Source organism: Hesperophylax consimilis, chromosome 18 (assembly GCF_061612785.1).
Source record: "Hesperophylax consimilis isolate HC1 chromosome 18, BYU_Hcon_1.0, whole genome shotgun sequence".
Lineage (NCBI taxonomy): Eukaryota > Metazoa > Arthropoda > Insecta > Trichoptera > Limnephilidae > Hesperophylax > Hesperophylax consimilis.
Window position 1 is genome coordinate 5,916,924 of NC_142853.1, and position 12,881 is coordinate 5,929,804.

General features: G+C 33.6%; 2 protein-coding genes across 4 annotated transcripts; one reads left to right on the forward strand and one right to left on the reverse strand.

The window, feature by feature from the left end:
- Positions 1 to 1,546: 1,546 nt before the first annotated feature.
- Positions 1,547 to 7,399, reverse strand: AlkB (alpha-ketoglutarate-dependent dioxygenase AlkB). 2 transcript variants are annotated; one of them, XR_016303755.1, is made up of 5 exons: positions 7,244 to 7,399; positions 6,225 to 6,569; positions 5,273 to 5,466; positions 2,736 to 3,162; positions 1,547 to 1,951 (listed from the first exon to the last, which is right to left on the reverse strand). XR_016303755.1 is itself a non-coding variant. In XM_089642333.1 (4 exons), the coding sequence occupies exons 1-4, from the start codon at positions 7,349 to 7,351 to the stop codon at positions 2,826 to 2,828; spliced, it is 984 nt and encodes a 327-aa protein (XP_089498459.1). In that variant the 5' UTR covers positions 7,352 to 7,399; the 3' UTR covers positions 2,179 to 2,825. The 2 variants fall into 2 exon arrangements, 1 of the variants encoding a protein (XP_089498459.1); XM_089642333.1 differs by lacking the exon at positions 1,547 to 1,951 and having other exon boundaries at positions 2,179 to 3,162.
- A 552-nt stretch (positions 7,400 to 7,951) lies between these two features.
- Positions 7,952 to 12,879, forward strand: Sbat (LSMD1 domain-containing protein Sbat). 2 transcript variants are annotated; one of them, XM_089642273.1, is made up of 4 exons: positions 7,952 to 8,193; positions 8,279 to 8,411; positions 9,491 to 9,611; positions 12,579 to 12,879. In XM_089642273.1, exons 1-4 carry the CDS (start codon positions 8,140 to 8,142, stop codon positions 12,580 to 12,582), a joined length of 312 nt encoding a protein of 103 aa, XP_089498399.1. In that variant the 5' UTR covers positions 7,952 to 8,139; the 3' UTR covers positions 12,583 to 12,879. The 2 variants fall into 2 exon arrangements, with proteins under 2 accessions (XP_089498399.1, XP_089498397.1); XM_089642271.1 differs by having other exon boundaries at positions 12,629 to 12,879.
- Positions 12,880 to 12,881: the final 2 nt, after the last annotated feature.

Genomic DNA, 12,881 nt, shown 5'->3' on the forward strand with positions numbered 1-12,881 from the left:
CACACGCGGGGCTATTTATTATCAATCTAATTTATGACTTTAAACAATAATCACGCATGGATTTTAAAATTTGTTTTAAAAAATACGTCGCTTATGTCTTGAATTATCTTTTCAAGTATAAATAAACAATCCGAACATTAATGGGGCTTGATAAAAATTCGAAGTATATATTCATAATGTAACTGATACGGTATGCCCGGGCGGCCATGTTTATTTCAAGGTTAACGATACACATGATTATAAACATGCCGGAGTAGAGCTCTTCAACTGTGGTGCGATGTAAGTGGTTGATTTATGGGTGCGATGTCGCGTTTGACTGGATACATGAAATATTGACACACTTGAAAAGGTTCATATAATAAAAAATAACTACACTTAAATTTACAAAAATAATGAAATAATTTTTCTGTTATTATGTCACCGTAAATATGTATCACTTAATATATTTTTTTATCGTGATTTTGAAACAGTTCTCAACGCATAACGGCAGAATCATGGCTTTCATGTATTTCAGCAGCTTCGCAATTATTATCGATGTCACTGTCACTAATTTCAAAATCTGAATCTATTTCTAAAGTAGCACCAAATATTTCTTCGTCATTAAGACCACGACCCGACATTTTGTATTTTGGCAATAAAAATACTTTCAAGAATTGATAAAAAGTCAAACTTGTACAACTTTACACTTGATTTTTCACTATAAAAAAGTTTTAACCACGTATCTTTATTTGAAAATAATCTAACACTGACGAAATTTTATATTTCTTCAATAGTTTGAATGAATGTATGTAACTGAACTTATTTTAAAATATGATAAATCAGATTTAATGTACACTGTAATTAAAATAGTTCATATCCACGAAAAAGCAAACAATAATTCGATAAAACAATGTAATCTACACGGCGAGCGTCTCTGTTTGAGAATCTTATAAAATGCGCCTGCGCAATAACGTGTGTAAAGACGCGGGAAGAATTCAAACTGATTCATTTTTCGCTCTGAGTTGGAAGATCCCTTCAAATCTTTGTATCGATGATTAGGATACGTATTATGGATAAATATCGTAAGATGTCAGTAGTGTAAAGATGTGAGATTTTTTAAGAGTATAAGTTTTACCGTGCTCAAGCATGTTTCATACCCATAACGCCGAAGAAACTTTGCGTCGCACAGATGTGCCACCCGCGTACAGGGCATGTACAGTGCGTCGCAGGCGTGCGTCTCCCGCAGAGAAAAGGTTAAGGACATTTTCAAAAAATCATTTCTCAGAATAAAACTATTCGGGAGAAACTAGTTATGGTAAATTATATACTATTTTTATAAATATACAAACACTTTATCTGGTAAGACGGTACAATGACTCTTAAAATTGTACTGTAATTGGAATAAATATTATGTTGTACAATAATAAAAAAATAAAAAATTACAAAAACCTCATTTAAAAAAAGTGAGTTATTACGAAAATAGAATCAACTGGCGAGTGATGAAAATTTTGTTTCAGTGATCAAGGAGTTATTAATAAAAATAAAAAAAATTATTTCAGCTGAACAAAATGAACAGGTAAGTGCAAAACTCTGTCTGCCATATAAAAACATCTAAATAAATACATTGAATGATATTGATAACATAAAATAAAACATATTTAGCACTGGTACTACGACTGTGGTGACTTGAGGGAAATTCTCCATCTATAGTGTACTCTGTGACGCATCAAGGCAGCAAACGTATGCACCCTTCCCTATGCAAACATCTGTCAGGCACTGCATCGCCAAGGGATGCCGAACAGTGCCCTGTTCACTGCCACTGCACTACCCTATACGTACACATCTGAGCTGGGACAAGCTGAGGGTGTGCTATATCAGTGTATGCAGGCAAATTCCAGTAATTGTCATGGTTGCAATCCAAGTGTCTCAGCTCTTCGCTCGAGCGATGGATATAGATGATGCGGCGACCTCCCTGAAGAATGTGATTTAAATTAATTTATTTTATTGTTACTTTTCGAACATGTATATATTATATTAGTCCTGGCAGTTATATTATATTACTCCTGACAGTTATATTAGTTCCTGCCGAATTAAAAACTTTAATAAATAAACGGGAGAACTGTGTAGTAAGTATTTAATTTATATGATTTTTTGTTTGAACATTTAAAACTTAAGGCGATGCACTACGTCATGTTATATTTTAAATTGAGCCGCTATCAATAACCCTTACGTAGATGGCGATAAGGTTTAAATTCCCGCTGAACACCATCCGCCTGTTTTGATTTATGCCAAAAAAAAACATGGTCAAAAAGTGCCTTTTATTTTATTTTGTGGATGTTCAGGCATAAATATTTAATTATTTTTTGATCATTTTATAAATAACTTATTTTGCCACATTATACAATAAAATCATAACCGAATGTAGGTAGGAAATTTTGAACTTTAAAGTAGTTTTAATAGGCCTTATAAATTATTTTTTTCTGGGCTTATAAAAAGACTTATCTAAAAAATACTCGATTATTTCAAAGGCCAAGATGTATTCTACTCGCAGTATTTAATTAAAGCATCTGAAACATTTCTAGGCGACCAAATTTTCAAACCAAAAACACATGATTTTGCATTACTACGTATGGCATCGCCTTAACAAAGGCAAAAAGTAATTTTGCCACTATTTCACCCTGTCATCTGTTCCTGGGTTATTCATTTTATCAAGCCAAACATAAGTAAAAAGTAAGTATAAACAGTAAGTTGCTCACTTTTAACACATTTTGATTGGTGATTAATGTAAATGGCCAACAGCTTTCGCATATTAGTTGTCAGGTTTATCAGCTTTAAGTTCTTTGCGGTCATCTGCCATCTTCAAGAGTGCTTTGATCTTTAAAAAGAACTTGTCTAACATTCAAGTTGATTCTGGAACCAGTAAGATAGTTCCCAAAAGGTTTCCAAAATGATTCATCACAGAACTTTGAAAAAACATCAGCTTTCTTCTCATACAAAATATTTTCATTACAATCTATGTTATCCCAAGGATTTACTTGAGCAGAGATGATTCTTGGAACAGCGTGGTAGCAGAGTCTTGACTCTTTGGACATTATCAAAATATCCCCACTATGAAGAAATAGCGCATCTGGTTTTATGTCTTTGGTCTCGCCTCCGATTAAAAATAAAGCAGACTGTCCAAAACTGTAAAATAAGAAAATGTCATTTATTGCATTTTACGAATAATGGTAGACTAAAAAAAGTTAAAACGTCAAAATAACAGAATTATTATTTTTTAATGATAAACTAATGTTTATAAGACAAGGTTTTATGCATGGTATAAAGGATAACAAATAATTATAAGCAATAATAAGTCGCCCAAAATATCAATACAAATTGAAAATATCTCCTGATTAAAAATAGATGCCGCCAACGGGAATTGAACCCGTGCCTTCTGATGTCCGGTCAGGTGCTCTGAAACCACTGAGCTATGTCGGCTTATTTCCAACCCGCCAAATGATTCAGTATGTACTAGTACCTCAATCAACAATTACTGCTTTTTATATTTTTTCCACCTGTAAACATTATTTTTCTAGGAAAGGCTTTGTTAGTGCTAAATTTCTCACTAGATGGCGTCGAGACATATTATATCTTCATTTGTTGGTGAAATATTTTTGACTTGTCAAATATTATTATTTTTTAATGATAAACTAATGCTTATAAGACAAGGTTTATGCATAGCATAAAGGAAAACAAATAATTATTAACAATAATTAGTCTTGGCGGGTTGGAAATAAGCCGACATAGCTCAGTGGTTTCAGAGCACCTGACCGGACATCAGAAGGCACGGGTTCAATTCCCGTTGGCGGCATTTATTTTTACTCGGGAGATATTTTCAATTTGAATTGATATTTAAGGCGACTAATTATTGCTTATAATTATTTGTTAACAGAATTATTAATGAATGTATGAGATGATGCAAGGATGTGAAATTAGCAAGGGCTAAAAACAGCCTTTATCAAATCGGATGGCAGATTTTAATGATGATGGAATACAGAACCTGGTCGTACAATATGACAAATACCTTATAGGTGGCAATTATGTTGAAAAGTGGATTAACCTTTGGAACACCAGACCCTTTTTGAGGGAAATCAAAAATGGAATAGAAAATGAACTGAAAAGTGCATGCGATTCTGTTAAAAAATTTTATACACTTTCTCATGGCATACAAGTTTAAATCGCACATCAAAACATTCCAGCTAGGGCGAAGTTCCAAAGCCAGTAGCGCATGAAAGGTTTGTCGGCGGGAAAATTTTTTGTCACTGGTGCACAAACGGTTTTCCAGAGGTTAAGGTACAGGTGTTTAAATATGTTGGAATAATTTTTTTTTTTTTAAATTACACCATGTTTTCTTAACCCTTTGGCTTATGTTCAGTTTTGAGAACAAACTATTACCTGTAGAGTCAATTTGTTCACTTTTACGAACAACTCGTAGACTTATGATCTCATAAAAATTGTTGGGTCTTCCTTACTGTCATGGTAAGAAATATGATCTGAAAGGCGATAGAACGAGAAAACACCATGCTTTATGTTCAAATCTAGAAGTTTACCACGGAAGAATTAAAATGTACACCTCTATGAAACCGAAGTTTCCGACCACAATTTTCACACTATAACAACAAAAATTTATAAATTTTATGAAGTAATAATTATGTTTATATGAAATGACAAAAATGTGAGGTGAAAATAATGTTTATTATACATTTGTCTAATAAAACGCGTGTTTTTTTCCTATCAGTAATTTTAGCTTAGTGTTTACACGAAAAAACGTAAGGTGAGGGCATTTTAAGCCTTTTTTAAGTTTGCATTAAAAAATTTAATAATTCAAAAACGATATATTTTAAAATGATATGGTTAATATTAAAACGGTACCTACTTAAGAAAAACGCATCTCTTATGTATGTAAATAATTTATTTTTTTTTTTTAAAGAAAGACTAACATTCCAAGGTTACGAATAACCTGACAACATTTGAAAATCTCCTACTACCATTACAGTAATTCACACATTACAGTAATTAACACATTCTCCTACTACCATTACAGTGCTTGTTTTGAGATGGAGGACTTAGCCAGCCGAGGAATTGAACTCACGATGCCTGGGTAGAAACCATACGCCATGCCAACTCAGCCGGAGAATGATTTGAATGGTAGAAGAGGTTGGGGACGCCTGAGAGAGACATTAGCAATAGCGAAGCATTGCAGGATCCACTAGTTCTATATAATTATGTCATTAGTAAATCAATCATAAAATACCTGATAGAAATCAGAGGTGCTTCTAAATTGACTTCAGAGTGGTCTGTATGTGGGGCCAGAGTAGAATCCATATGATAATAGTTCACTATTGATGCTTGCGGTATGTAATCTTCAAAACCAACTGATTTTGCAACAATCTTGCACATTTCTGCAAGATCATTCGGAAAACTGTTTTTATTGCCTTCTGTATACACCTGAAATCAATAATATAACAGATGTTTTAGCTTATATAATTGTTTTGCAAACATTGGTGGCAATACATTTTTTTTTACAATTATTTTTTATAATTCCGAGAAAATAAGAGAGTATAATAGTAGAATATATATAAGAGGCTGGCTCGGAATTATTATAATGTATAACCATTCACATAAACCTTTTGAGAAGCTAGATGCAATAACAATTTACAGTAGAACCCCGTTAATTCGAACCCCGATAATTCGAAAAAACGCGTAATTCGAAATTTTCGGAAAAAAAATTTCCGCTGAAAAATTTTTTCATACAAAATTTTTTTTAATTCGAAATTCGTTAATTCGTAATTCGAAATTTGATTCGTATAGTTAAAATTGTAGTTTTGAGTAAAACCCATTTAAAGTTTTTTGAAATGCGTAGTACTTATTCGTTTGTAGCTGTAACTAGTGTTCAAACTTTTGCATGTAGTTCCATCTGTGTAAAATCTACAGAAGTAATATTTACACAGCAGATAAAGAAGGGATTGGAGTTCCCAAAAGGTGATGGAAGCAAAAACAGCCTGAGTGCGTTTAAGTTGTTATTGAACCCAGCTACTCAATTTAGTCTACCTCTTTTAAAATGATTAAATTTTATGACTTGGGTAAAGTAAATTAAATACGTATGTAAAGCAGTGCCTTCGAGGTAATATTTCACAAAAATTAACCAAAGCAGATATAAATAAAAAAACAGCTATTGAAACACTATTTTAGTTAACACAAAATACCTTTGAATCCCAATTGTGGTGATATCCCAGAGTTGACCATCTTAATTTCTTTTGAAGGACCTTGTCACTGTTAATATCCTTGTTGCAAGCGTCCCACCATTCTTCGGAGGCTTTTACATCGCCATGAACATCTAGATTAAGTTTATTGGGTTTCTTGGTGTAATCGTTCAAACACTTTGTTATCCAAAGCCTCTGACCAATATTTAAAAATGGGTTTCTAATGAATATTAAACCTTTTCTTCTATCAAGAGTAAAACCTATCCACTCTTGTAAAGGACGTAAACCGTATTTTACTGTCAAATCATCTGAAATGCAGTTTTCGTCTATGTTGATTTTTTTAATACCCTGAAACAAAAATATTAAATTAAAATCATGAGAAGTTCTCAAGTTCTTCAAGACTAAGATAAAAAAAAATCATTATTTTTCTCTTATTCCGCTTCACTCTTAATACGCAATATTTCACTTTCAAATAAATGGATTTAGCTTTATTAATTCAAAACATGATTTATTATGTCGGGGGAGACGCAAAAATACGCACTTTTAATTTTAATATCGTTTATTAAGTCACTTACGCGATATGTCAATTAGTATGCGGCGCCGAGCCGACGGCGACTATGTTCATATCAAGAATTGGATTATATTCATAATATTGTATTAGAATTAAATCACAAACCAGTCTATACAACCTAGCGTAGCCCACAAACTACTTGAAAACTGGGATATAACTCTAAAGGGGACGCGAGCAGGCGTTATTAAAGGTTCCCCAATATTTATAGTAACTTTTAGTAATAATATAACTAAATTCAAGTATTAATTCAAAGTAAACATTCCATATTTACCGTGAAGCGGAATTCGTAACCTTTACCAAAAAACTATTATTTACAGTTCATTGCAAATAAATTGAATGTGGGTAGTTTAAAAAAACAATTACAGTGTCTCAAAATAATTACCTCTATATTTTTTACACAGAAAATAACCTTAAAATAGGAATAAATATAATAACATTCTGTGACACTCACATCTGGCAATCCATTCGAATTTGAAAAGTCAATAACCTTTGAGAAGTTTGGTGGAGGACACCGTGACTTATAGTATTTAAAATCCTGTTTAAATATATCACTTGACATAATTGACCTTTCGTATTTCCAATTTCGGAAACACGGATTTTTGACACATGACAGTAGAATTTGACACAGAGAAAAATATCATTCTTATATTGATCTATGATCTAGTTAGTGGTGGGCAAAATCGAATTTGGTTTTTCGTTGAAAACGAAATGTTCCACAACTCAAATGAAGTACCTGCATATACTTTTTAAATGGTATGTAAATTTCTCGTAAACTTGTTAGTACATAATTTGTTTTGTCATCCTAGGCACAACATGTATAGCAAAACTGTCCGAATAAAATTATTTCTAACATCACAAAGAATAACGAAAAACCTGCAAAACACATTTTTCACGTAGTATTCCAAATAATTAAAACAAAAATAATGTTTACAGATTGATGATGGTAATTTTTTGCTTTTTTTCATTTCATTCGAATAAATTCTGAAAACTCTCGTGGTATTCAATGCTTTTTCCAGGGTAGTAAATAATATTATGATTTTTTAAACATTTTCGGCACATTTTGCTTTTCGATCAATGATGTTTCGAAATCTGATAAAGCGTTTCGATAATGTCCATCACTACTTCAACGATGTCATAAAAGCTTCTAAACAAATTCATTTTGATGTTTAGCTTTTTCTATAGCTGTCAAAATTTTGACAATCCGGATTTGGTTTTTGATTCGGTTTGATGACCGAAAATATGAAATATTAGATATTAAAACTCTTTCTTCAACTAAATACGTTTCTAGTTCGCCAATAAATATAAATTCAGTTAACTCTATTCATCATATTTATAATTCACATAACCATGAAAACTTTAAATGATGAGACCCTTGCTGAAGAGAATATTGAATCAGAAATTGTAAGCTTGTTGATTATGTTTGTTGTAATAAACTGACTTACGAACAATTTACTGTTCGGTTTTTGATTATTATAATATTTTCCAGGTTCCTATCGTTTCGGAGGGAAAACAAAAACTCAAACAATGGCTGAATAAAAACTTTAGAATAGAAATGACTGATGGCAGAATTCTTGTCGGTGTTTTCGTTTGTACAGATAGAGATGCCAATGTTATATTAGGTAAGACGAAATCTATACATTCAAATACGCTAATTTTAATTGCTTGAACTCCCTACGGAAAGAATTTGTAAATCAACCTATGTCGTACCATGATGAGTAGTTCCCCGTGAACAAAGGGCAGTTTTAGATAGATTTTTTAAAGAGCATGTTTATTATGTAATTAAAGTAAATACCACCAAATGATAACTGCAAAAGTAAAAATAATCTGTTTACCATTGAATGGTGGTATCGAGTGGTAATTACGCGAGTCATTGAATGGTGGTATCGAGTGGTAATTACGCGAGTCATAGATACTCGTTAAGTATTGCCCTCATGCAACACCACCATTCAGAATTGAATCAAATGAAATGATGGTAAAAATTCCGTACTCCCACTTACTAATATGACTAAAGTAAACTACTATTTACACCGGGGGAAATAGTAAAATATGCATTAAAGTTACATTTTTTCCTAGTCCAAAATTTACAGTACAAGACCAATGACATTTGCTGTGTTTGATTTTCTTAGTATGATGCAACGTTTGCCGGATGCATGTTTTTTCCATCTCCCCCAACATAAATAGTTTGTTTCCTGTACTAATTTTTTTTTTTTTTTTTTAAAGAAAGTTTTTTTTTTTAAAGAAAGTCAAACATTCCCAGGTTACGAATAACCTGACAATATTTGAAAATCTCCTACTACCACTACAGTAAGCGGAAAATGTTGCTTGTTTTGTGATGGAGGACTTAAGGACTTATTATAGGAGGATGGAGAACGCGATGTCAACTCGGCCACCGACCGGTCAATGAAACGTCTTGTTAGTTCAATAATTTAGGCATATTTATGAGTAAGCGGGAGTACGGAAATTTTACCCAAGTGCTTAATGTCTTGTTCATTAATCAAATCTGAATAGCTAGATCCCACTCGGCCAGCACTCTTCCCCGCGCACGCCCATTAGAATATTTCCAGAAATTGAACTGGATAAAACAGAACTTGATGAAATAATGTTAGGTTAGGTTTGTTCACTTTTTGTATGTTCTGTTTCGTCATGTAACTGAAGTAAATGAAAACAAGAAACCAAATAACCTTTCAATCTTTTTCAGGGTCATGCTCGGAGTATCTGAAAGCAGAATCGGATGGGGAAGAACCCAGAGTTCTTGGACTGGTCATGGTACCAGGAAGACATATAGTTTCAATACAGTTTGATGATTCTATTCCCACCTAGTAAGTATCCAAATATATTTTCACAGCCTATAACAATATGAGACTAAAGGGACATTGGAGGGGACCCACCCTTTCCCGACGGCTGTGTGAGGAAACTGATTGTTTAACCTCCTTAGCCGCACACGTCAGGACTCTAATTTTTTTTGTAAAAAGAAGCTAAATTTATTTTAAAACGATTCTAGACCCTCCAATGTCCCTGTATGCATGATTGTTAGTAACATAAAAATATACAAGCCGCGTATCGAGGGCAGTTTACCCCACTATCACGGGGCAGTCCCGGCAAGAATGAGCGTGGCAAGCGGCCTGGCCACAACAATGCCAAGCACCCGCGTCCCTTAGCCAGTTTTCCGAGAGTACCCTCGAAGAAATGTAAATGGGGGGAGGGGGGGAGATACTCCCAAAGACCCTAGGAGACTAAAGGGACAAAAAAAAAACTAAAGGGACAAAAAAAAATTGTACCTTTAGGCTAGCTTTAGACTTGTAAGTTTTTTCGTAAATTTACGACTTCTAGCCAATGGGCATATTGGATTCTCAAAATGCAATATGCCCATTGGCTAGAAGTCGTAAATTTACGAAAAAACTTACAAGTCTAAAGCTAGCCTTAGAGCAGGGGTGGGAAAGCTGCGGCCCGCGAGGCTTTTTGGTGCGACCCGCGAACGCTTTCAGTGCGGCCTGCTGACAATAATAAAAGAGGAAGAAAAAAATGCTTTCGGAATGCGAGAACGGTTTTCGTTCTCGGTGTATCAGATACATTGTTATTAAACCCAGGGAAAGGTATAACATAGTTGACTGGTACTTATGTATGCATTTACGTTACTAGAAAGCAGTTTGGACACAAATAAATATCCAATATCACTTTTTAATTTCTTATTATTTTAGTAATAAGAAATTATGACTGTGAACTGGGGACTCGCTTACAGATAAAATTACAGTTGTGGATTCATCTGCAAACGCATTTAAAAGGGAAATCATTCTCGTGTCTGAAGTGCAGTTATAAAATCCTAGATGCAGACTGTGTGCTGCAAAAATCAGAGTAAACTATTTTCATGAGCTGGGTGTAGTTTTAATTAAAGCTGGAGACTCGCACAAAGATTCAATCAGCAGTTTTTTCTTCCGTATGATGGGTTAAAATTCGAATGAAACCGTTCTTATATTCTGAGTGGACTTTAAATTCTAGTTTTATCACCATATGCTGCAAAATTCCGAGGATAACCATTTGCTTGCTCCGCGTATAAGGATTTTTTAAGCTTGTGGCTTCTTATGCAGAAATGTTCTTAAGTTTAAATCAGTCTTGTGTTTTGCAACTTATAATTCGATTTGTGGGCTCGGCTGTAGACGCAACTCGAGGGAAACCATTCTCGCTTTCTGAGTGTAGTTACAAATTTATAGAAGTAGACTCATTTTTGAACACAACATTTGGTAAAATGAGATTGTAATAATATATCGAGGATTCCGGCAACCCCCCCCCCCTCCCGCTACCAAAATCTAAGTGCGGCCCGCGGGTGATACTACAAACATCCAAAAGGCCCCCAGCGGCGAAAAGGTTCCCCACCCCTGCTTTAGAGACCTAAAATAAAAAACAACACAAGAAGTGCCTTGTGGACTTATCCAAATATTTGCCTAATCAAGGCTTGAATTTCTAATACAAAATTGTGTTTACTAAATTCAAATGGGACGGAGATCTACGATATCAGGTAAGTATAAGTGAGACGGAGCGCTGGGCTACTGGGCTCAATGAAACATTTATTTGCATTCAAATATGTATGGAAGGCACTTTTTGTTTTCTTTTTTATTTTATGTTTAGAGCACTGAAGAGATAAATGGATAAAAAAGTTTAATCATTGAAGACAATATTAGCGACTGTCAAATGAAAATTTGAAAATAGAAAAAGATTCAGTCTCATCTGGAAATTGAACCCCGTACCTCAGCCTTGTCAGGACTTTATTCTACCACTGAGCTAATTCCACCCTATCCCCTTCGGTCATTTTTAACTGTAACATACTTTGATAAGAACTACCAACATTATCTTTTTGCTATCTCTATGTATATGTAATTGCAAGATTCTTCCCGGACTAAATAAAATCGTCTAGTGTCCCGGCAAGGCTAAGGTCAATCAAGGCTATGGAATCTTTTTCTGATTTAAAATTTTTAGAGTCACTAATATTGTCTTCAATGATTACCTATTACAATTTAAGGTTTTACTCATTAAGTTATTTTAAAAAGTAAGGAATAAAAGTGTAGAAAAGTTTTATGGGCATGTCTGTATGCCTGAAGGTTAATTTTTTTGGGTGTAATTGAACAAACATTTTCGCATGTCGAAATTCTTTCTTAAACAGATAGCTAATTTCATAGGGGCCTGGTTGTGTATTTCCTTTTCCGTGTTCAATAGGAGGCAGCACTGCCTTGAAACACGCACGGGTTTGTTACGCTAATTCTCTTTCTAAACTCTAGTTCTGCTTCCTATTAACCATGGAAAAGTAAATACTCGGCCTGGTAGTCGAAAGGTGTTGTGTATTGGCCATATTAGTTTTCTTTCCAATCCCATTAGTTCACACTTCTGTTTTATATGGGTATCTGTTTTATTTGACTAAATTTGGAAGTAACATAATAATTTGACCATTTTTTATCCTAATCACGTGACATAAATATCATTACATAGGTATGTTTTAATTTTAGGAGTTAATTTGAAGTTGAATTTTTTATAGAAGAATCTCATAATACACTTATCTGAATGCGCATTGGGCTTGGCAAACTAAAGAAAGCCTTCGCATAATTTACAGCTTTTCCGAAGTTTCTCAGGAATCCGGAATGGGGATTTTTCAGTTGACCGCGCATTGTACCAAAATGGGTTTTTGCGTGTCTATCATCAGGCGTATTCTCTTGTTTGCCAGACTCTACAAACTGTTCTACATATTATGTTTGGGGAACTTATTATATTATTACTGTGTAATTTTTTTTTTATTCTAGTTGAACATGAGGCATAACATATTTTAATATTGTTCTTACTCTTTCTTCAGCAATCGAAATACTGGATCCTCAGCTGAATAACTCTACTGTAATCATGAAATATTGTTCATTATGATGTTAAATTTTTTTTAAATTATTCCTTCGTCAATGGTAACCTGTATTTGAAAATATTTGATTTCATTGTATCAAAACAAATCACAAGTAATTTAAATCTGAAAAACATACTATTTATCCTGTAATGATGAACATTCTAGTCAGTTGAAATACTTTTTGTCTTGGTATTTTGTTAAATAAATAAAAAGA